Below are 24,956 nucleotides of genomic sequence, written 5' to 3'. Positions count from 1 at the left end.
GGACTGTTTCAGGCTTTCTTTTCATTTCATCAACCCACCATCCCTGTCTGCAGCACAGAGAGGAATATAATCCCACCACTTTCGCTGTACTCAAACCTCATGCACATAAAATAAAACAGGAAGTCTTAAGGCAAATCCTTGATGAAACTTTTGATCAGAATAAGCTCAAGAAACAGAAATCTTTCACCAATCCCCAGCTGGCACTGATTTCTTAATCCCTATTTTTTGGGTCTGGCCATTTATGGAGTATTGAATTCATAAAATTGAGCTACTTTCCAGCACAGCCCAGCTGTCCATCTTGCCCATAGAGAAAGGTTCTTGCTAGAGGCTTTATGGAGGTTTTCCCATGTCTGTTTTCTGTGAGCCTACAGAAGGTGAACTTACATGAGATACACTTATCCCATCGAGAAAGCAGTCATTGTATCTGTCTGGGCCATCATCCAGAGCACATCAATTAGGAACAGAGTAGCAGCAAGAAAGAAACTTAGCCCAGCATCAGTTCAACATAAATCCCATGAAAACTGGTGAGAAGAAGGAGGAGGGGCCTGGGAAACACCATGGTAACAGTGAAATTAAGTTCATGTTCAGAGAGAGCCTCTTAAATGGCTACAATGTAGGAGGGAAATCCAAAGGCCTTCAGAGAGGTCATCAAACATGAACTGAAACATGGGCTGAGGGGTCTACTCTCTGAGGCTCCCATTCTTGCAACAATGTAAAATAAATCTTTCCTGCATTCATCAGCCAGTCAGTGAGTTCTTGGTTAAGCTATTTTGTTTCTTACAAACTGGGCTCTGTCCAGGATCCAGACATTATGAATTCTGGGTGGCTCTGTCCAAGCATGAAGAGACTTTAATGGCCTAGGGGCTCATCTTGGGATTTCCCCATTCACAGTTTGTCCAAAGAACCCAGAACCACAAAGTGAGGTCACTGATGAATCCAGGAAACAGCAAGGGAACTGGAGTGGTTTCTGTAGCAGCCAGTGAAACTCTGTGCAGAGACCAAAGCTTGAAAGCATCTCTCTCTAGAGGGGACTGGGAATGAGCAGGGCCACTCTGTATAGACTCATGTCCAGTCCAGCCTCTCCAAAGAACAGTAGGCTTCTCAAAAACTCTATGCTTTGGAGTCGGCCTCAGTTTCTCTCTAGATGGGTCACTATGGTCCCAAACCCCTAGAATTCCAAAATTCTCAGGGGATGTTGGATTCTGTAAAAGAGGGTGGTTTATCTCCATGTGGTTGAGGAAATCTCGGGAAATCTATTTTACACTTTAAAATCTTTTCCCCTTCCCAATACAGCAATTCATAGGAAAGAGTACAAAATTTAGGAGGGGAGATAGGAGCCATAGCCATTTTGCTCCCCAGGGGCCTGTGTCTCCCTCTCAGGCCTCAATAGTTTATTGCCATTTTAGAGATTTCAGGCAGTCTAGGAGAATGGAGCTTTTGAAAGAAAGTGGAGTTTTCTTCTAAAAAGGTGACTTAAAACACTGTATAAATTCAAATGGCATATGATCAAATTATTTTCATTTGATGCATTTGAGAATAAGGTTTTAAAAATATGTGTGCATTAATATTATAGTATTGCTACTAAAAGTTTAAATCTATGTTTGATTTGATTTTATGTCAAAAATAGATTATTAAAACAAAGTTCTGGTAACTTAATTAAGAGGTCATATGTTTGTGTCCACTACTTAGATGAAATATGATGCTTTCTAAAATGTATTGGGTAAATTGTAAAAATTATGAGCTATCCTTTAAAATTTTGTCAGCTCTGTTGGATATATGTATAAGTTTTAGGAAATTTGGTCCAAAGTAATTTAGACATTAGCTTATTGTGAATCTTAAAGTTTAAATAAAGGTGACTTTAAAAACAAGGGACAAAAAATTGCTTTGCAAAAGCAATTTATAGTATGGAATATGCAGTTAGAATAACACAAGCAAGCTAAATGACTAATTTTAAAGAAATTTACATGATAACTTTATCATATATTTTTAAAACATAGCATATTCTACATAATAGACTATCACATTTTTATACTAGATTACAAAAGTGTTTGTTTTATTCCCTAAATTAAAAAAGAAAAATCAAAATCACTATAGTATACCAGACCAAAATACCAGACCAAAAAAATAGGGATTGAGAAATCAGTGCCAGCTGGGAATTGGAGAAAGATTTCTCTTTCTTGAGCTTATTCTGATTAAAAGTTTCATCAAGGATTTGCCTTAAGACTTCCCATTTTATTTTATGTGCATGAGGTTTGAGTACAGCTAATGTGGTGGGATTATACTCCTCTCTGTGCTTCAGGCAGGGGTGGTGGATTTGATGAAATAAGAAGAAATGGAGTTAGCCTGAAATCCATGGCAATATTCAGGAAGGATGATGTGCTTAAAAGGAGGCAAGTAGAGTGGGTCAGTTATCAAAAGTTCTCATTGATTCTAAGAGAGGGGACACAAGGCTATTGAGCTATTAAGAAGCTCAACTGTGGTAACGAGAGTGAGAGCGAGAGCGAGAGCGAGAGCGAGAGCGAGAGCGAGAGCGAGAGAGAGAGAGAGAGAGAGAGAGAGAGATGAAGGAAAAAAGAAAGAACAGGAATTATGGGATGCAGACAAAGTGGAATGGGAGCACATCATGGAACTTTCCCAGAAGTCAGAGCAGAGAGGCACCTGGGTGGACCTGGAGTTAGGAATACCTGTCTTCAAATGACCTTTAAGTTATTGTTTGTGCCTTTGGTTCCTTATCTGTAACATGGAGCTTATAAACCTATTTTACAAGGCTGTGGTGAGAATCAAAGAAGTTATTACTTATTTTGTGCCCACCAAATCTAGGAATGCTATGTAAAAGCTTATAAATTTTGTTATTATTATAATCATGGTTACTGAGGTAAGTTCCCATGGCTTTCTTCTCTGAGAGTTCTGGGAAGCATCATCATCACTGTGATCTATTTTTAACGTGATTTTCTCACCAAGATTTGCCTCCTCTTGCTCACTCTCCAGGGCAAATGAGTCTCCAGGATTCTATGTCACTGTAATCTTCAGTCCTTGCCCAAGTATACAAACACACAAGATCTTTTGCACTTTATCTTTTCTCACCTTTAGTTTTTAAAATTTCCTATTTAGTGTTGAATTAGGGTTTTTTAATTTCTTCTTTTTTGAGACTTTTTAACTTGTATATGAAATTCATTGATCTCCTCTTTCTCTATTTTTTTTTTGATGTAAGCTTTAAATTTAGCTCTGATCACTGTTTTTTAATAGGTATTTATATTTTGTCTCACTCTTGTATTTTTCTCAAAGTTTGTTCTTAAGATTATGACTGGCCCAACTTTCCACCAACTGGTGGATACCAATTGTCCGGACCTGCTCACAGGAGGATTTCAGTACCAGTATGAGTATTGATCATGGATGAGGAATGATTAGGATGGTCAAACAGGATTCCATTTATTAAAAAAAAAATCCCAGTCTTAAAAACCCTTTGCTTATGTAATACACTTACATAACTATAGGATATTGCACATGAGCAACTTGCTATTGTGCGCAAATGTTTCCTTGCCACATCAGCATAACTCTGCTTCAGGTACAACACAGGTTGTCATACCCCAGATTTCTTAGGAGAGCTGAAACAGCCTTAGGGATTTTAGGGACCCAAACCAGATGCTATTAGCAGGGTTCTTTTTACTGTACTAAAGGTCTAATAACTCACTCAGGGTTCCCCACTATCTACAAGGCTTGGCCATAAAAGATTTGAAAGCCTAAGAGAAGACTCTAAATTGTATCCAGAAAGTAACAGTGAGGTGAGGAGATGACTGAATGCAAGAGACAAGGTGGTGATAAGTCAGATCCAGGCTTGAATGTACTTGACAACAGAGTGAAAGATGCACTTTAAGGGGAACATCCTTGAAGCAAGGGCCAAGCAGCTGCCTGTGGCCACAGAGCAAGTGTTAGGTAATTAGATCTGCAACACCTTCTCACCAGAGGAGAAAAGGGAGGCTGTACACAGGATCATCAGCAGTTGGAGTCCTCTCTGTTCCCACTTCAACACTGGGGTCTTTGCTGCTCTACAAGGAATCTGTGGCTGAGGCCTCATGATCACTGGTTGTTGTCCAAGGGGTCCCTTCACCAAACCTCATTTCTCATTCCAACAAGAAGCCAGGCCCGGCTGTTGTAGGGAACAGCTCCCTCTCATCTCCTCTCCACTTGTCAAAGCCTGAACCCTGGAGGTCAAAATGGGACATGGGTAAAATCCAGGTTCTGGGTCAGAAGAACTGGGTGCAAGACCTGTTTCTGTCATGTAATCTAGGTCTCATCTCAGGTGAGTCACAGAACTCCGTGGAGAAAGAAAGAGGGGGGGGTGGGAGGGAGAGAGAGAGAGAGAGAGAGAGAAAGTGACAGACAGAGACAGACAGAGAGAGAGAGAGAGAGAGAGAGAGAGAGAGAGAGAGAGAGAGAGAGAGAGAGACAGGGAGAGAAACACAGAGAGAAAGAGAGGAGACAGACAGACAGAGGGAGGAGGGGAGAGAGGGAGAGGGAAAGAGAGGGAAAGGGAGGCAGAGTGTCAGGTGTAAATATAGAGGCAGAGACAGAAAGAGGAAGAAAGAAAAAGTGTGGGAGAAGAAGAAACAGAGAGAAAACAGAGACTTTCTTTTCCCCGGCAGCCTGGGCTGTTGTCAGACTCTGGGCCATGTCAGGGCTGGTGGGGAGTTTTTAGTCCCACTTCCTCACTGAATGTAGCACTTGTTTAACCATAGTTATTACCACTACTATAAGGTGCCTTGCAGTAGTAATGGGCCTCGTCCTCAGGCTGGAGGCTGGTGATGGACAAGTAGCGATCGACCCCAGAGCTGGAGCCCAAGAAGCGGTCGGTGACCCCCTCGCCCTTGCCTCCAGCTCCACCAGTACCAACATACATGAGGTACCGAGGGGCCTTTCCTGGGCTCTGCTGGTACCAATAAATATAGTAGTTGCTGTGCTGACTGCTGAGGGTGCAGGTGAGTCTGGCCGTGGCTCCCAGGGACACAGACATGGAGGGAGTCTGAGTCAGCACAAGCTGGGAGAAGGAACCTGGAAATACAGACAGACATTAATGTCCCAGCACAGGAGGGAGGGAGAAAATGCTTGGAGATCCTCACAGGAGACCCTGGGACAGGGGGGAGGGAGCAGGACAAGCAGGGTCAGCCCTGACCTGAGCACCAGGTGAGCAGGAGGAGGCAGACGAGAGGCCAGGCCATGGTGCAGGGGACCCTGAGAGCTCTGCTCCCCAGAGAGAACCAGCTGGGTCCGGTCTCTGCCAGGCCCCTCTTATCCTCTTCCTGGGAGCCTGGGATGGGGCTGGGGAGGGGGGTGTCTTCATGTAAATCTGGGTTTTCTTAAGTACACCCTGAGTCCTTGCTAGAGTCACAGGGCCATAAGGAGGGTTTATCTTTCACGGTGGGGTTGAGGATATGGAGTGTTGGGATACTTTGGCCAATGCCAGCTGAGATGCTGCCTTGGAGTGATCACAGGAAGCCTGAGTAGCCACAGCCACCTAAGCTGATCCCCAGCTGAGATACCCCGGCTCCTCATGGTCCCCTCTCTCCCTGCCCAGGACTAGTGCCCCCAACATCTCTATTCTAACCCATTCTTGGAAGCAAACCTCAGGAGCCACAGAGACTGAGGAGGCCCTTGATGGCTGCTCTGTCGCCCCCTCTCAAAGGCAGAGCCAGCCCTTGAGCTGCAGCTTCAGGCTCCCAGACTCTGCTGCTCCTCGATCCCCTCCTCTAGCCTGGAGCTCCCCGCCCCAACTCAGCCAGCAGAGAGGGAGCATGAAGGGGCTCCCGAAGCTGAAGTTTTTGCCTCTCATTGGCAGGCACTCACATGTCCTGGACCCCAGAATCTCCCCAGAGTCCAGCCTTCCCTTCCTGGTCACAGCCTGATAATGGCCCAGAGCCTCCTGGGCCACCTTAACTGTTATGGGTCTGACAAGGTTCCCTACCCCCACACAGGGAAATGAGTCTTTGCTTTCTGGTGAGGCCATTAATGGCTTTGCTAATAGTGACAGAGGGGACACAAACCCTGATCAGATCATCACCCAGGCTCTGAGCTGGAAGGAAGCCCACAGGCCCCCAGGATCGACCCCGGCATTTGCAGGAAAGAAAACTGGAGTCTGACGCCAGTCCAAGATTCTGGACTCCTGGACTGAACAAGTTGCAGAATCAAAATTTTCATCAAGGAGACTGTCAGAAGACAAGAGTGGCCAGAACATGGATCGAAGGGAAATTGAAGAACCCAAAGGAGAGGTTCCTGATTGTGGGGGTGGCAGGGGAGAGCCTGGCAGGGCCAGTGGGACCAGGGACGATCCCATCTCCCCCAGCACAGGAGGAGTAAGAGGAACAGTGCAGCCAGGGCTGGAAAGGGAGGCCAGGGAGGCTGCGAGAGAGCCTGGTCTCAGTGGGTGCAAGGAGATGATGGAATTGAAGGCCCAGGGAGGTCACTTAGGGAAAAGGCCAACTGAAGAGAAGTATTCCTTAGAGAGTTTAAGGGAGTGATTGCCCACAGAGAGGTTGTTCCTTCCACCAGACTCTCCATCTCCCTGCTCAAGTCCTCCAGGACTGGAAGGCTCAGCCTCCCCATGGCTGCCTCCTTGACTTCCTTCAGTTCCCTGGTACAATCTCCCTTTGCAAGAAGCCTTCCCAACACTGAGGGTGCCGTCTCTGCCCTGATCGCCTCCACTTTGTCCGATCTTATCTGTATGCACAGTTTTCACATTTTGTTTCCATGCTGGATTGTAAGCTCTCTGAATGTAGGAATTGTTGTTTCCCTGTATTTATACCCCCAAAGCTCAGCACAGTACTTGACACATAGTAGGTGCTTAATGAATGCTTAGTGACTGGCTGACTGTGCCCAGTGCCCATGGGAGGAGAAAAGCCCTGGGACCCCGCAGAGCCTCAGGAATGGGCTGTCTTGGCCACTGGGCCCTCCATGGGATCCCCTCCCCTGGTGGAGACTCAGCACATTGGTGGGAGAGCCTTCTTGAGGGTTTCTTCCTTATTGTCTCCCTGATGTGCCACTTGGTAAGTGCTCAGTTTTGAGCTACTTAAGCCCTTTGTCTTATTGTTAAATGGCCCTGGGGATGTATTGTTTGTGGTGTGAGGACAAACACAGGAGCACCACATTGCAGTTGGATGCTAGGGGAACCCACTGTGGGTGCAAGTGGTGGGATGTAGGTGCTGTCCTTGGTACTCATCATGTTTACAATAATATTGATAATAACAACAGTAAGATTAAAAGAGAGCTTTATGGTTTGTAAGGAACTTTACAAATACTCTCTCATTTCATCCTCAAGACAACATTAGGAAGCAGAGGCTATCGCGCCTCTTTAATAAATGGGGAAATTGAGACTGAGAAAGGTTAATTGACCTGTCAAGTTGCAAACGATTCAATAATTGTCTGAAGACAGATTTCGAGTCAATTCTTCCTGATACCAGCTCCAGAAGCATCTCTCCTCCCTCTCTCCCTGTCTGTCTGTCTGTCTCTCCCTCTCTCCCTCTCTCCCTCCATGTAGGTGTTTCATGGTACTCTGAAAGAACATTATTGTTCTAGAATCTGTTGCTGGGCAGGATATGACCTGATCTATTGGTCACTGACTGGATTGAGCCAAGAGCCTAGAAGGCCAGGGCAGTATAAATGAGAGGGGTGTGTGTTCTAGTCTCTGCCTGACTGGCAGAGCTGGGTGACATCTGCCCTAATTAGCAAGATCTGGGGCAGAGTTGCCAGTCTGGAGGACTCAGGCTGACCTCAGGAGATGCTGGTCACGGCCCATTGGAGGTGAGGGTGCTGGCTAACAGAAGTGAGCAGCTCTTGGCTGGGGCCTGTTAGCAGCTGGCCCCCCTTCCCGGTTCCCCCACTTCCTCTCTAGCTTCTCTGCTTCCCCTTGAAGGTCACAGCCTCTGAGCCCTGGCAAGTGTCCAGGGGTCACCTTCGCCAAACCAGCTGCTCTTGGGGAGATCTGAGAGGGCGCAGCTGCGGGGTCTCATCATGGCAGGGCCCCTCTCCCCCTCCCTCAGACAAATCCCAAGGGCCAAAGGCTCAAAGAAACCCCTTCCCTGGTGTCCATGTCCTGGAAAGGAGGTTGGGAAAGGAGGAAAGTGCTCATGGGAGACAGGGTGCATTTCTGGGACTTATCTCAGTGTGTTCTTGGCAAGTCGTGGACATGGAGCTCTGAGACAGGGACACAGAAACAGGAAGCACAACCTTGGGGCCCTTTAGCAGCTGGGGCTGGGCCAAAAGTCCAGACCAGCTGTGGGGCGGGGGCTGGGCTGGCAGAGGGGTTTTTGTCCCACTTCCTCGCTGAATGTAGCACTGTGAATACTCAAAATTACTACAGCAATCTGCCCCACAGTAGTAATGGGCCTCATCCTCAGGCTGGATGTTGCTGATGGACAAGTAGCGATTGGCCCCAGAGCCGGAGCCCGAGAAGCGGTCGGGGACCCCCTCGCCCTTGCTCACACTTCCATCACTGTCCACATACATGAGGTACCGAGGGGCCTTTGCTGGGCTCTGCTGGTACCAATAAATATAGTAGTTGCTGTGCTGACTGCTGAGGGTGCAGGAGAGTCTGGCCGTGGCTCCCAGGGACACAGACATGGAGGGAGCCTGAGTCAGCACAAGCTGGGAGAAGGAACCTGGAAACACAGACAGACATTAATGTCCCAGCACAGGAGGGAGGGGGGAAGTGCTGGGAGACCCTCACAGAGGACCCCGGGACAGGGAGGAGGGAGCAGGACAAGCAGGGTCAGCCCTGACCTGAGCAGCAGGTGAGCAGGAGGAGGCAGACGAGAGGCCAGGCCATGGTGCAGGGGACCCCGAGAGCTCTGCTCCCCAGAGAGAACCAGCTGGGTCCGGGCTCTGCCAGGCCCCTCTTATCCTCTCCCTGGGAGCCTGGGATGGGGCTGGGAGGGGGCGGGGGCTGGATGCAAATCTGGGTTTTCTTTAACTACACCCTGGCTTCTAAATCTGGGGTCACAGGTCTCAAGGAGAAGGCATGTCTCTCGGGGGAGGGGATGGAAGCCCTTGCCCAGCCCAGCTGAGATGTCCCTCATGAGGGATCCGGGGGGCTCAGAGCAGCCACAGACACAGGCAGCTGGGCTCATCCCCCTTAAGATCCCCAGCCTCCTCCTGTCCCATTTGCCTGCCCAGAGACAGTCACACAGCGCCTCCTAGTGGCTGCAGGTCCCTAGATTACTCCAGATTTATAACAAACTTCAGTGGCCCCACAACCAGAAGGCGACCACTATTTGTTGCTCCTCTCTCTCTCTCTCTCTCTCTCTCTCTCTCTCTCTCTCTCTCTCTCTCTCTCTCTCTCTCTCTCTCTCTCTCTCTCTCTCTGTCTCTCTCTGTCTCTCTCTCTCTCTTCTCTCTCTCTCTCTCTCCTCTCTCTCTCTCTCTCTCTCTCTCTCTCTCTCTCTCTCTCTCTCTCTTTCTCTCTCTCTCTCTCTCTCTCTCTCTCTCTCTCTCTCTCTAGCCATAACGTCCATAGACCATGATTTATTCATTCTCCAGCTGATGGGCGTCCACTCAGCTTCCAGTTTCTGGCCACTACAAACAGGGCTGCCACAAACATTCTTGCACATACAGGTCCCTTTCCCTTCTTTAAGATCTCTTTGGAAGCTGGAAATTGAATGGATGCCCATCAATTGGAGAATGGTTGGGTAAATTGTGGTATATGAATGTTATGGAATATTATTGTTCTGTAAGAAATGACCAACAGGATGATTTCAGAAAGGCCTGGAGAGACTTACATGAACTGATGCTAATTGAAATGAGCAGAACCAGGAGATCATTATACACTTCGACAACGATATTGTATGAGGACATATTTTGATGGAAGTGGATTTCTTTGACAAAGAGACCTAACTCCGTTTCAATTGATCAGTGATGGATAGAAGCAACTGCACCCAAAGAAAGAACACTGGGAAACGAATGTAAACTATTTGCATTTTTGTTTTTCTTCCCGGGTTATTTTTATCTTCTGAATCCAATTCTCCCTGTGCAACAAGAGAACTGTTCGGTTCTGCAAACATATATTGTATCCAGGATATATTGCAACATATCTAACATGTATAGGACTGCTTGCCATCTAGGGGAGGGGGTGGAGGGAGGGTGGGGGAAAATCGGAACAGAAACGAGTGCAAGGAATAATGCTGTAAAAAATTACCCTGGCATGGATTCTGTCAATATAAAGTTATTATAAAAAAAATAAAACTAAGAACAAGAACAAGAACAACAACAAGAACAACAACAACAACAACAACAACAAAAAGATCTCTTTGGGGTATAAGCCCAGTAGTAACACTGCTGGATCAAAGGGGATGCACAGTTTGATAACTTTTTGTGTTGCTCCCCAATCCCACAAGGAGGCATCTGTGCACAGGACAAGAGAGGGAAGGGGCAGGGAAGGATAGCCTGGGGGCGTCACAGTGAGCTTGTAACAATCATTGTAAAGCTTGGGTCATTTTCAGATAGAGGTTTGCTTCTAGAACTTCTGCTCCATTATCTCCAGTCACACGGGCTCCTGTGAGGACACCTAGTGGTCGGGTAAAGCATCAGCACTTTTAACAGATTATAAGCAGTGACCCCCGGGTTGGAGAACAGACCTGAGACCTCAAAAGGGCTTTGGATGTGGCCGAGTCCGGGCCCTTCTGCCTCCCCCGGGCCTGTATCCCCCTCACTGGGATGTGTGAGCCCCACATCTATACTAGAGTCTCCCCGGCTTTAGGATCATCCCCTGAAAGTCTTCGGCTGTTTTCTTTTTGCCAATCCGGCCCTTTCAGCATCTTCCCTCATGTTCTTCCAGAGTTTTCCCCAAAGATATGATACCTTCAGTATAACCATAGATTTGATTTTCCCAATTCCATCATTCCTAGAAGGTGATGGGGAGATTTGGGACACAAGTGCAAGCAGGGAATTCGCATAGAGAGATTCTGCTGAAGAAGCCTTTCCCTTTCCTAGCTCTTCCATAGGAATCTGGTCATGGACAAGGAATGAATGGACACAGAGCATTAATCAAGTGCCAACTGTGGTAGCTCCAGGCTAAGGGCTGGCAACCCTAAGGAAAAACAAAGACAGCTGCTGTTCTCAAGGAGCTCCCCTGTTCCACCCTGGAAGGTCTCAAGTGTAGGTCAAATGGAGAGGTCCTGCAGTCCTAGGCTTGCAGCAACAAATAATGATGCATTTATTTTAACTGCACTTTAACTGATAACATGTTGTTACTTTGTGTTGGGGACCATTTCATGGATCTCAAAACTTTGGAGGCAACAACCTTCCTTTTTGGGGTCTTGCAGAGGGAGGGGTATACAGGCTACAGGAGCAGTCGCCAGCCTGCATCTCCACAAACTTGTATCCCAGTTGTGGGACAATAACTAGCCTTGCTAGTCATAAAGTTTAGGACTCAAAATCCTGGACTGTTTTCTTTATGATTGGAGAGGAAGTAGTCAAGATGGTCTTTGTGGTTTGAGTTTTTAGGCCCATGATATATCTGATCTCTCCCTTAGGTGTCTTTGCTATTTAAAAATTCAAAGATAATGTTTTTGAGCAATAAGTAATTAAGGACGTTTTGAATATTAGCCTGGTATATTGGTCCACTATAGTGATTATGATTTTTTTTTTCTTTTTGCTTTAGTCAGGAGAGGAGAGACTAAGAATTTGTCTAAAAGTTGACTGGAAGCAGGAAGAGAATCTTAAATTAGATTTTGATTCAAAAGGGCAAGGTGAGAAGGCAGAGATCTAAGAATCATTTGTGCAGAGGTGATGATAATCTAATCCACTGGAGCTGATATTTCCACAAATCTACTATGTAAAATTGAGAGCCTGTACCCAGCCCCCAGATGGATGTGAAACACAAAGTTGCACAGATTTTTCCATAGGGAGGCAAGTGTGTGTGTTGGGGTGTGTTTGTTTTTGTGAGTGTGTGTGTTTCTTTGTGTGAGAGACAAAAAGAGACAGAAAGAGGGAGGAAGTTAGAAAGAGAAAGACAGATAAAGAGAAAGACAGAGACAGAGACAGAAGGAGAGAGAGTAAGAGACAGAGAGAGACAGAGAAACAACTAAATAATTTATGAGTAAAATTGAAAATGGGATCATCGTCACAGCAAAAATATTTAGAATAACAAATTATATATAAAGATTTAGGGTATACAAAGAACTTTATTAATATTATCTCATTTTATTCTCCATTTAACCCTATAAGTTAGGTGCCAATTTTATTTCTCCAATGTTGTTGTGCCTTCTAGGAAGGCTAGCTTTTGTAAAGTTCTCTTCTTAGAATATGTGTGACCAACAACTCATTATTTGCACTTCTTTCCCAAATTTTCTTACTTAGAGAAAATGGAGAAAAAGTGCTGAACTGATGACATGGTGCCTCAGTGCCAGTGGCCCCCTCCTTTTCCTTGACATTAGGCATTTAATCTGTGTGGCTTTTTCCATGGGAAAACTTGGGGAAACTTTCCAAGTAGGAGATAAGAGATACTGCTATTTTTTCTGCATGGTATTGTGAATCTGAATCTGAAGTAACGTATTAGGATAATCTCTGATAATATTATGTTCCCATAACTTCTCCAAAAAGCTCCTGCCCTCAGAAGGCTCGGGATTCAATTATGAGAAACATAGTAGATCCATATATCTGTCATACAAGTCAGTGGGAAATATTTGACCTGTGACTGATATAGAGTTAGGAATACTGAGCAGGAGGAGACATCTTCCTTTTTTTTTTTTTTTTACTTTATATTGACACTCGTTTCTGTTCCGATTTTTTTTCCCTCCCTCCCTCCACCCCCTCCCCCAGATGGCAAACAGTCCTTTATATGTTGGATATGTTGCAGTATATCCTAGATACAATATATGTTTGCAGAACCGAACAGTTCTCTTGTTGCATAGGGAGAATTGGATTCAGAAGGTATAAATAACCCGGGAAGAAAAACAAAAATCAGATAGTTCACATTCGTTCCCCAGTGTTCTTTCTTTGGGTGTAGCTGCTTTTGTCCGTCATTTATCAATTGAAACTCAGGTCTCTTTGTCAAAGAAATCCACTTCCATCAAAATATGTCCTCATAGAATATCGTTGTCAAAGTGTATAATGATCTCCTGGTTCTGCTCATTTCACTTAGCATCAGTTCATGCAAGTCTCGCCAGTCCTCTCTGTATTCATCCTGCTTGTCATTTCTTACAGAACAATAATATTCCATAACATTCATATACCACAATTTACCCAGCCATTCTCCAATTGATGGGCATCCATTCATTTTCCAGTTTCTGGCCACTACAAACAGGGCTGCTACAAACATTTTGGCACATACAGGTCCCTTTCCCTTCTTTAGTATTTCTTTGGGATATAAGCTCAATAGAAACACTGCTGGATCAAAGGGTATGCACAGTTTGATAATTTTTTGGGCATAATTCCAGATTGCTCTCCAGAATGGTTGGATTCGTTCACAACTCCACCAACAATGCATCAGTGTCCAGTTTTCCCGCATCCCCTCCAACATTCATCATTATTTTTTCCTGTCATCTTAGCCAATCTGACAGGTGTGTAGTGGTATCTCAGAGTTGTCTTAATTTGCATTTCTCTGATCAATAATGATTTGGAACACGCTTTCATATGAGTGGTAATAGTTTCAATTTCATCCTCTGAAAATTGTCTGTTCATATCCTTTGACCATTTATCAATTGGAGAATAGCTTGATTTCTTATAAATTTGAGTCAGTTCTCTATATATTTTGGAAATGAGGCCTTTATCAGAACCTTTAACTGTGAAGATGTTTTGCCAGTTTGTTACTTCCCTTCTAATCTTGTTTGCATTAGTTTTATTTGTACAAAGGCTTTTTAATTTGATGTAATCAAAATTTTCTATTTTGTGATCAGTAATGGTCTCTAGTTCATCTTTGGTCACAAATTTCTTTCTCCTCTACAAGTCTGAGAGATAAACTATCCTATGTTCCTCTAATTTATTTATAATCTCGTTCTTTATGCCTAGGTCATGGACCCATTTTGATCTTATCTTGGTATATGGTGTTAAGTGTGGGTCCATGCCTAATTTCTGCCATACTAATTTCCAGTTATCCCAGCAGTTTTTATCAAATAATGAATTCTTATCCAGAAGTTAGGGTCTTTGGGTTTGTCAAACACTAGATTGCTATAGTTGACTATTCTGTCTTGTGAACCTAACCTTTTCCACTGATCCACTAATCTATTTCTTAGCCAATACCAAATGGTTTTGGTGACTGCTGCTTTATAATATAATTTTAGATCAGGTACAGCTAGGCCACCTTCATTTGATTTTTTTTTTCATTAATTCCCTTGAGATTCTCAACTTTTTATTGTTCCATATGAATTTTGTTGTTATTTTTTCTAGATCATTAAAACATTTTCTTGGAAGTCTGATTGGTATAGCACTAAATAAATAGAGTAGTTTAGGGAGTATTGTCATCTTTATTATGTTCGCTCGGCCAATCTAAGAGCACTTAATATTTTTCCAATTATTTAAGTCTGACTTTATTTGTGTGGAGACTTTTTTATAATTTTGCTCCTATAATTCCTGACTTTCCTTTGGTAGATAGATTGCCAAATATTCTATGGTATCAACAGTTATTCTGAATGGAATTTCTCTTTGTATCTCTTGCTGTTGGATTTTGTTGGGATGTATAAAAATGCTGAGGATTTATGGGGATTTATTTTGTAGCCAGCTACTTTGCTAAAATTATGAATTATTTCTAATAGCTTTTTAGTAGAATCTCTGGGGTTCTCTAGGTATACCATCATATCATCTGCAAAGAGTGATAGTTTGGTTTCCTCATTGCCTACTCTAATTCCTTTAATATCTTTCTCGACTCTTATTGCCGAGGCTAGTGTTTCTAATACGATATTAAATAATAATGGTGATAGTGGGCAACCTTGCTTCACTCCAGATCTTATTGGGAAAGGTTCCAGTTTTTCCCCATTGCATATGATGCTTACTGATGGTTTTAAATATATGCTCCTGACTATTTTAAGGAAAAGTCCATTTATTCCTATGCTCTCAAGTGTTTTTATTAGGAATGGATGTTGGATTTTATCAAATGCTTTTTCCGCATCTATTGAGATGATCATATGGTTTTTGTTTGTTTGGTTATTGATATAGTCAATTATGCTAATAGTTTTCCTAATATTGAACCAGCCCTGCATTCCTGGTATAAATCCTACTTGGTCATAGTGTATTATCCTGGGGATGATTTTCTGTAATCTTTTTGCTAATATTTTATTTAAGATTTTAGCATCAATATTCATTAGGGAGATTGGTCTATAATTTTCTTTCTCTGTTTTCAGCCTACCTGGTTTAGGTATCAGTACCATGTCTGTGTCATAAAAGGAGTTTGGTAGGACTCCTTCAATCCCTATTTTTTCAAATAGTTTAGTTAGCATTGGAGTTAATTGTTCTTTAAATGTTTGGTAGAATTCACATGTAAATCCATCTGGTCCTGGGGATTTTTTCTTAGGGAGCTGATTGATAGTTTGTTCTATTTCTTTTTCTGAGATGGGACTGTTTAGGATATTTACTTCTTCCTCTGTTAGTTTGGGCAAGCTATATTTTTGGAGGTATTTTTCTATTTCATTTAAGTTGTCGAATTTATTGGCATAAAGTTGGGCAATGTAGCTCCTAATTATTGCTCTAATTTCCTCTTCGTTAGTGGTGAGTTCTCCCTTTTCATTTTTAAGACTAACAATTTGATTTTCCTCTTTCCTTTTTTTAATCAGATTTACTAAGGGTTTGTTTATTTTGTTGGTTTTTTCATAGAACCAACTCTTAGTTTTATTAATTAATTCAATAGTTTTTTTACTTTCAATTTTATTGATCTCTCCTTTTATTTTTAGAATTTCAAGTTTAGTGTTTGACTGGGGGTTTTTAATTTGTTCCTTTTCTAGCATTTTTAGTTGCAAGCCCAATTCATTGACCTTCTCTTTCTCGATTTTATACAAATAGGCCTCTAGAGATATGAAATTTCCCCTTATTACCGCTTTGGCTGCATCCCATACATTTTGGTATGATGTCTCATTATTATCGTTTTCTTGGGTGAAGTTATTAATTATGTCTATGATTTGCTGTTTCACCCAATCATTCTTTAGTATGAGATTATTTAGTTTCCAATTATTTTTTGGTCTACTTCCCCCTGGCTTTTTGTTGAATGTAATTTTCATTGCATCGTGGTCTGAAAAGGATGCATTTACTATTTCTGCCTTACTGCATTTGAGTTTGAGGTTTTTATGTCCTAATCTATGTTCAGTTTTTGTATAGGTTCCATGAACTGCTGAAAAGAAAGTGTATTCCTTTCTGTCTCCATTACATTTTCTCCAGAGATCTATCATCTCTAACTTTTCTAGTATTCTATTTACCTCTTTGGCTTCTTTCTTATTTATTTTGTGGTTTGATTTATCAAATTCTGAGAGTGCAAGGTTAAGATCTCCCATTATTATAGTTTTACTGTCTATTTCTTCTTGCAGCTCCCTTAATTTTTCTTTTAAGAATTTAGATGCTACACCACTTGGTGCATATATGTTTAATATAGATAGTGCTTCATTATCCATGCTACCCTTTAGCAAGATATAGTGTCCTTCCTTATCTCTTTTAATTAGATCAATTTTTGCTTTAACTTGATCTGAGATCAGGATGGCTACCCCTGCTTTTTTGACTTCACCTGAAGCATAGTAGATTTTGCTCCAACCTTTTACCTTTAACCTGCATGTATCTCCCTGCTTCAGGTGTGTTTCCTGTAAACAACATATTGTAGGATTCTGGCTTTTAATCCATTCTGCTAACTGCTTCCTCTTTATGGGGGAGTTTACCCCGTTCACATTTATGGTTAGAATGACAAATTCTGTATTAGAGAGTGAGAGAGAGTGAGAGAGAGAGAGAGAGAGAGAGAGACAGAGAGACAGAGAGACAGAGAGACAGAGACACTGACCCACTGGTCTCCTGGCAGCTTTGGCTGAGTCAGCAGCCTGGGCCAGGTTTGGGCTGGCAGGGGAGGTTTTTGTCCCACTTCCTCAGTAAATGTAGCACTGTGTTAGCTGTAGCTACTACCACTACCATAACCTGTTGCACAGTAGTAATGGGCTTCATCCTCAGGCTGGAGGCTGCTGATGGACAAGTAGCGATCAGCCCCAGAGCTGGAGCCCGAAAAGTGGTCGGGAATCCCCTCGCCCTTGCCTACACTTCCATCACTCTTTACATACATGACAGATCGGGGGGCCTTTCCTGGGCTCTGCTGGTACCAATGAATTGGGTAGGTGCTGTGCTGACTGCTGAGGGTGCAGGTGAGTCTGGCCGTGGCTCCCAGGGACACAGACATGGAGGGAGCCTGAGTCAGCACAGGCTGGGAGAAAGAACCTGGAAACACAGACAGACATTAATGTCCCAGCATAGGAGGGAGGGCGAAGGTGCTTGGAGACCCTCACAGGAGACCCCCGACAGGAGGGAGGGAGCAGGACAAGCAGGGTCAGCCCTGACCTGAGCAGCAGGTGAGCAGGAGGAGGCAGACAAGCGACCAGGCCATGGTGCAGGGGACCCCGAGAGCTCTGCTCCCCAGAGAGAACCAGCTGGGTCCGGGTTCTGCCAGGCCCCTCTTATCCTCTCCCTGGGAGCCTGGGATGGGCTGGGGAGGAGGGTGGGGGCTGGATGCAAATCTGGGTTGCTTTCACCACACCCTGGGTTCTAAATCTGGGCCCATGGAGAGAAGGCATGTCTTTCAGGGGGAAGGGAAGGGGCACTGGAAGTCCTTGCCCTCAGCCCAGCTCAGATGTCTCTCATGAGTGATCCCAGCGGGGCAGAGCAACCACAGACAGTCAGCTGGGTCATGCCCTCTCCCCCACCCAGATCCCCAGGTTCCTCCTGCCTCCATTGCCTGTCCAGAGCCAGTCCCCCAGCACTTCCCAGTGGCTGTAGAACCTCATGTCACCCCAGCCTTTCAACCAAACCTCAGGGGTCCAACAGCCAGAAGGAGATCCCTGCTTGCTGCTCACCAGTCCCACAAGGGGGTGTCTATGCATGGGACAAAGGGATGGATTGGTACAGTAAAGGACAGCCTTGGAGTGTGTGGGGATAACAATGTAAGTCATTGAAAAGCTTAGGTCATTTTCAGGCAAAGTTTTGCTTCCAGCTCTTCTCTTCATTACTCTCCAGTCACATGTGCTCCCGTGAGAACATCTAGTGGTTGGGTAAAAGCACCAGCAATTTCAAAAGATTATAATCAGTGACCCCCAGATTGGAGGACAGACCTGAGATTTCAAAGGGCCTTTGAATACATCCAAGTCAGGACCCTTCTGCCTCCTGCGGGCCTGTATCCCCCCTCACTGTGACATGTGAGCTCCACATCTGTACTAGAGTCTCTGCCCAGCTCTAGGGATCGGTCCCTGAAAGTCATCGGCTGTTTTTTTTTTCTGGCTCATCCAGCACTATCAGCATCTTTCCTCATGTTCTTCAAAATTTTTCCCAAATATTTGATGTCATCAGCACAAGCACAGAGTTCATGTCCCCAATTCTCTCAGTCCTGGAAGGTGATGAGGACCCTCAAAGAAACCTGGGATACAAGTGCAAGAAAGGGAATCCACTTAGAGAGATTCTGCTGAAGAAGTCTTTCCCTTTCCCAGCTCTTCCATAGGAATCTGGCAACAAACAAGGAATGAATGGACACGGAGCATTAATCAAGTGCCTACTGTGGTAACTCCATGCTAAGGGCCAGCAATCCTAAGGAAAAATCAAGACAGGCCCTGTTCTCAAGGATTTGCCTTGTTCTGTCCTGGAGGGTCTCAGCTGTAGGGCTCATGGAAAGATTCCATTGTCCCGAGATTGGAACTGGAAATTATCATGATGCTCTTTTAATTGCACTTTTACTGATAAAATGTTGTAACTTTGTGGTGGGGACCATTTCATTGAGCTGAAAACTTTAGGGGCAAACACCTTCTTTTTAGGGGGGGTATTGCACTGTCATGAGTACAGCATTTACAGGAGCAGTTGCCAGGCTGCATCTTCCCAAGGCTACATCCCGGTAGTGGGACAATGGATTCTAAGTTACAAGCTTTGCTATTCACAAAGTGTAGGACTCCAAATCCTGGACCTTTCTCTTTATGATCAGAGAGAAAGGGCTAGTCAAGGTGGTCTTAGTGGTCTGTCTTGTCAGGCCCATGCTACATCTTATCTCTCTCTTAGGTGTCTTTGCCATTTAAAAATCCAAAGATAAAACTTTTTGTTGAGCAATAAGTAATTAAGGACATTTTGAATATTGGCCGGCTATATGGATCCACTTTAGTGATTTTGATTTTTTTTTTTACTTTAGGGAATAAAACAATCATTTTTATAATCTAGCATAGAAAGGTACCAATCTATTAGGTATTATATGATATGTTTTAAAAATATGTAATAAAGTTATCATGCAATTTCTTTTTGTTCTTCCCATCTTCCCCCACCCTAGAGATAACTACCACTAGACACGAATAGGCTTCTTTTATATGAGGTCCTTCCAATTCGGAAGCCGTGACTCCTCACAAATCAGTAAAATCAGCAAGCATATATTAAGTGCCTCCTATGTTTGAGGCAGCGAGCTGGCAGAGTGGATAGAGTGCCTGGTCAGAAGTTAAGAGCATTCCTCTTCCAGGATCACCCAGCTAGTAATGGCCTGAGGCCAGATTTGAATTCAGGCGAATTCATTTTTGGGACTCCAGAGCTGGCCCTCTATGTGCTGTACCGCTTCCCTCCCCATAGCTACTATTTGCTTTCTCTGCCATTTCGTTGCCTGATCTATCTTGTTCGAAGTTTGAACTCCTTAAGAAAAACAATCTTATGAAGCCAGCTGTTCGGTACCAGATCCTAAGTTAATATCATGAGCCTCTCCATTTCTATTCAGAAACCTGTAGGGTCCTCTCATTTCTTGTGTGTGTGTGTGTGTGTGTGTGTGTGTGTGTGTGTGTGTGTGTGTGTGGTATATTGCTGGCTGCTTCTGGGGAGGTGTTTTTGTGGGGAGAGGGAGAGGTCTTGAGATGGCTTGGCCCAGTCCAGTTGAGCTGTCCCACACGAGGGATCTCAGGGTTCACAGTAGTCATAGATACAGATAGCTGAGCTGATCCACATTTTAGATATAAATTGGGGAATGAGCTTTATTTCTTGAACTTATTCTGATGAAAAGTTTTATCAAGGATTTGGCTGAAGACTTCCCATTTTTTATGTGAACAAGGTTTGAGTACAGCTAATGTGGGGGATTGTATTCCTCAGTGTGCTGCAGGCAGGGATGGTGGATTGGATGAAATAAGGAAGAAATGGGATAACCTTAAAGCTATAGCAATCTTCAGGAAGGATGATGGGCTTAAGGGGAGGCAAGTAGAGAGGATCAGTCACCTGCAGTTCTCACTCATTCCAGGAGAGGGGATACAAGACCTATTTTTGGCTATTGAGCAGGAAAAGATATTCATTTGTGGTACTTAAAGAGAGAGAGGGTGTAAGATGAAAAAAAAAAAAAAAAAAAAAAGGACAGAACAGGAATTACAGGATACAGGCAAAGTGGAATGGGAATACATCCTGGAGCTTCCCCAGAAATCAGAGCAGAGAAGCACCTGAGTGGACCTAGAGTTAGGAAGACATTAGTTCAAATCACTTTTCAGATATTAGTTTTGCTTCAGTTTCCCCATTTGTAACATGAAGATTATAAACCTACTTTTCAAGGCTATGGTGAGAATCAAAATTTATTATTTATGAAGTGCCTACCATGCCTTAAAATATAAATGTTTATAAATGTTGTTCTTGTTATTATGAGGTAAGCTCTTGTCACAGCCATTGTTCTCTGGGGGCTTTGCTGCTGTACCCTAAGTGATGCTGTTTGAGTGGTCTAGATTCCTGGTGGTCTTGAGGTTAGCGGCTATGAGAAAGTTGTTAAGAATCCCCTTTAAATCGACTGCAAGTTTTAGAAGTGAAAGAATTCACTCACTCCCGAATATTAGTTGCAAAATGAAAGTTTATTGTTGAATAGAAATAGAAATCAGTTTAACTAGAGACTGACTTCTATAGTGACAGATGGAGGGGAAATGGAGTTTTGCACTGAGAATTTAAGTGACATATAATGGCTGTTTGATCTTGAGTAAGTTACTCAATCTGTGTTCCAGGCAAACTTTTAAAATTAAGAGGCCAAAGAAAGTACCCAGCTATATTGGTAGGGATTTCCTCACCAGGAAATTCCCTATACTTATTAAGTCATTGGCCCAGTCTCTGTTCTCTCTATGTGTGTCTCGGTCTTTCTCTCTATTTGTCTGTCTATCTGGCTCTGTCTTTCTCTCTCTCTGTCTGTTTCTCTGTCTCTGGGTCTCTCTCTCTCTCTCTCTCTCTTCTCTCTCTCTCTCTCTCTCTCTCTCTCTCTCTCTCTCTTTCTTTCTCCTTTTCTCTCCATTTCTCTTCCTCCCTCTCCCTCTCCTCCCTCTCTTTCTCTCTTTATCATTCTCTCTTTGTCTCTCTCTTTCTTTTTATTATTGACAGAACATATGCATGGGTAATTTTTCAATTACTCATTGACTTTGTTGGTAACATATAAAAATGCTGATGATTTATGTGGATTCATTTTGTATCCTGCCACTTTGCTAAAGTTGTGGATTATTTCTAGTGATTTTTTAATTGATTATCTAGAGTTCTCCAAGAACACCATCATATCATCTGCAAAGAGTGATCATTTGATTTCCTCATAGCCTACTCTAATTCCTTTAATCTCTTTTTCTTCTCTTATCACCAAAGCTAACATTTCTAATACACTATTGAATAGTAATGTGATAGTGGGCAATGTTGTGTCACCCCTGATCTTATTGGGAATGGTAATAGTTTGTGCTCATTACATATGATGTTTGCTAATGGTTTTAAATAAATGATACAGATTATTTTAAGGAAAACTCTATTTATTCCTATACTCACTAGTGTTTTTAATATGAAGGGAAGTTGGATTTTTTCAAACGCTTTTTCTGCATCTATTGAGATGATCATATGGTTTTTGTTATTTGGTTATTGATATAGTCAATTACGCTAATAGTTTTCCCAATATTGAACCAGCCCTGCATTCCTGGTATCAATCCTCCTTGGTTATCATGTATTATCTTGGATATGACTTTCTGTGATCTCTTTGCTAATATTTCATTTAAGATTTTTGCATCAATATTCATTAGGGAGATTGGTCTATAATTTTCTTTCTCTGTTTTCATCCTACCGGCTTTAGGTATAAGCAAGATATATGTGTTATAAAAGGAATTTGATGGGAGTCCTTCTTTCCCTGTTTTTTTTTTAATAGTTTATATAGCATTGGAATTAATTGTTCTTTAAATGTTTGGTAAAATTCACATGTAAATCCATCTGGGCCTGGAGATTTTTTCTTAGGGAGTTGATTAATACCTTGTTCTATTTCTTTTTCTATAATGGGACTATTTAAGTAATTTATTTTCTCTTCTCTTAATATGGGCAATCTATATTTTATAGGTATTCCCCCATTTCACGTAGATTCCGTGTTTATTGACATATTTGGGCAAAATAACTCCTAATTATTGCTTTAATTTCCTAGTCATTTGGGGATAATTCTCCCTTTTCATTTTTGAGACTAACAATTTGATTTTTTCTTTGACTTTTCTAATCATATTAACTAAAGGTTTATCTGATTTGTTTTTCCCCCATAAAAGAAACTCTTAGTTTTATTTATTAATTCAATAGTTTTCTTACTTTCAATTTTCTTAATCTCTTCTTTTTTCAGAATTTCTGATTTGGTATTTAATTAGGGCTTTTTAATTTGTTCTTTTTCTAGCTTTTTGAGTTGCAAGCCCAATTCATTGGCAGAGACAGAGAGAGACAGAGACAGACAGAGAGAGAGAGAGAGAGAGAGAGACAGGCAGAATATCAGCCATAGATATAGAGACAGAGGCAGAAAGAGGAAGAAAGAAAAAAAATGTGAAAGAGGAAGAAGCAGAGAGAAGGAGGGACCTTCTGGTCCCCTGGCAGCTTGGGCTGTGTCAGAAGCCTGGGCCAGGTGGGGGCTGGCAGGGAGGTTTTTGTCCCACTTCCTCACTGAATGTAGCACTGTGGTAAGCACCACTACCATCACCTGCCCCACAGTAGTAATCGGCCTCGTCCTCAGGCTGGATGTTGCTGATGGACAAGTAGCGATCGACCCCAGAGCCGGAGCCCGAGAAGCGGTCGGGGACCCCCTCGCCCTTGCCTGTACTTCCATCGCTGTTGACATACATGAGGTACCGAGGGGCCTTTCCCGGGCTCTGCTGGTACCAATGAATTGAGTAGCTGCTGTGCTGACTGCTGAGGGTGCAGGAGAGTCTGGCCGTGGCTCCCAGGGACACAGACATGGAGGGAGCCTGAGTCAGCACAGGCTGGGAGAAGGAACCTGGAAACACAGACAGACATTAATGTCCCAGCATAGGAGGGAGGGCGAAGGTGCTTGGAGACCCTCACAGGGGACCCCGGGACAGGGAGGAGGGAGCAGGACAAGCAGGGTCAGCCCTGACCTGAGCAGCAGGTGAGCAGGAGGAGGCAGACGAGAGGCCAGGCCATGGTGCAGGGGACCCCGAGAGCTCTGCTCCCCAGAGAGAACCAGCTGGGTCCGGGTTCTGCCAGGCCCCTCTTATCCTCTCCCTGGGAGTCTGGGATGGGGCTGGGAGGGGGCGGGGCTGGATGCAAATCTGGGGCTTCTGAAGCAGCCCTGGCCCTAAATGTGGGGTCCCAGGTCCCATGGGGAAGGCACGTCTCCCAGGGGGAGGGGATGGAGCAGTGAAAGCCCTTGCCCAGCTGAGATGTCGCTCGTGAGGGATCCCGGGGGTCAGAGCAGCCTCAGCCAGCTGGGCTCATCCCCCCTGAGACCCCCAGCCCCCTCCTACCCCTTTGCCTGCCCAGAGTCAGTCCCACAGCTCCATCTAGTGGCTCCAGGCCCGCCATGAATCCCCGTCTTGTAAGCAAACCTCAGGGCCCACAGCCAGGAGCTGACCCTGCTCGTACTCCCCGGGCCCCAGGTGGGAATCTGTGCACAGGACAAGAGAGGGAGAGGGGCAGGGGGAGAGCCGTGTGTGCGAGTGTGTGAGTGTATGTGTGTGTGAGTGTGTGTGTTTGTGTGTGAGTGTGTGTGTGTGTGTGTGTCTGTGTTTGTGTGTGTGTGAGTGTGTGTGTTTGTGAGTGTATGTGTTTGTGAGTGTATGTGTGTGTGAGTGTGTGTGTTTGTGAGTGTGTGTGTGTGAGTGTGTGTGTGTGTGAGTGTGTGTGTGTGAGTGTGTGTGTTTGTGAGTGTATGTGTGTGTGAGTGTGTGTGAGAGTATGTGTGAGTGTGTGAGTGTGTGTGAGATTGTAACAGTCATTGTAAAGCTTGTGTCATTTTCAGACAAAAGTTTGGTTCTGCTTCATTACTCTCAGGTCACACGTGCTCCCCTGAGGACACCTAGCGGTCTGGTAAAGCACCAGCACTTTTAGCAGATTATAAGCAGTGACCCCCAGGTTGGAGAACAGACCTGAGACCTCAGAGGGGCTTTGGATGCGGCCGAGTCCGGGCCCTTTTGCCCCTTCCCCTGACCTGTATCCTCCGTCACTGGGACGTGTGAGCCCCACATCTGTACTAGAGTCTCTGCCCGGCTTCAGGATCATCCCCTATTTCCTTCTGGCCCATCCGGCCCTTTCAGCATCTTCCCTCATGTCCTGCCAGAGTTTTCCCAAAGATATGACATCATCAGCACAAGCACAGAGTTCCTGTCTCCATGTAGCTCTTCCATGAGTTCTGACGGGGCCCCCAGAGAGACTTGGGAATAAGTGCAAACAATGGGATATGTTTAGAGAGATTCTGACTAGGAAGTCTTTCCCTTTCCCAGTTCTTTGTAAGGAATCTGGTAATGGCCAAAGAATGAATGGACACAGAGCATGAATTAAGTGCCTACTGTTTTAGTCCATGCTAAGGGCTGGGA

General features: G+C 44.1%; 3 gene segments (V, D, J or C); all 3 read right to left on the bottom strand.

The window, feature by feature from the left end:
* Positions 1-4,726: 4,726 nt before the first annotated feature.
* Positions 4,727-8,000, bottom strand: LOC127548900 (immunoglobulin lambda variable 4-69-like). The segment is given in 2 exon segments: positions 4,727-5,049; positions 7,943-8,000. Coding segments are annotated over 2 exon segments (381 nt in total).
* Positions 8,001-8,096: 96 nt separating this feature from the next.
* Positions 8,097-23,613, bottom strand: LOC127543505 (immunoglobulin lambda variable 4-69-like). The segment is given in 2 exon segments: positions 8,097-8,648; positions 23,520-23,613. Coding segments are annotated over 2 exon segments (579 nt in total).
* LOC127544401 (immunoglobulin lambda variable 4-69-like) lies at positions 17,057-17,580 on the bottom strand. The segment is given in 2 exon segments: positions 17,057-17,379; positions 17,500-17,580. Coding segments are annotated over 2 exon segments (369 nt in total).
* Positions 23,614-24,956: the final 1,343 nt, after the last annotated feature.

This window comes from Antechinus flavipes, chromosome 1 (assembly GCF_016432865.1).
Source record: "Antechinus flavipes isolate AdamAnt ecotype Samford, QLD, Australia chromosome 1, AdamAnt_v2, whole genome shotgun sequence".
In the NCBI taxonomy this organism is placed as follows: Eukaryota; Metazoa; Chordata; class Mammalia; order Dasyuromorphia; family Dasyuridae; genus Antechinus; species Antechinus flavipes.
This window is presented reverse-complemented; position numbering and strand designations above follow the sequence as displayed.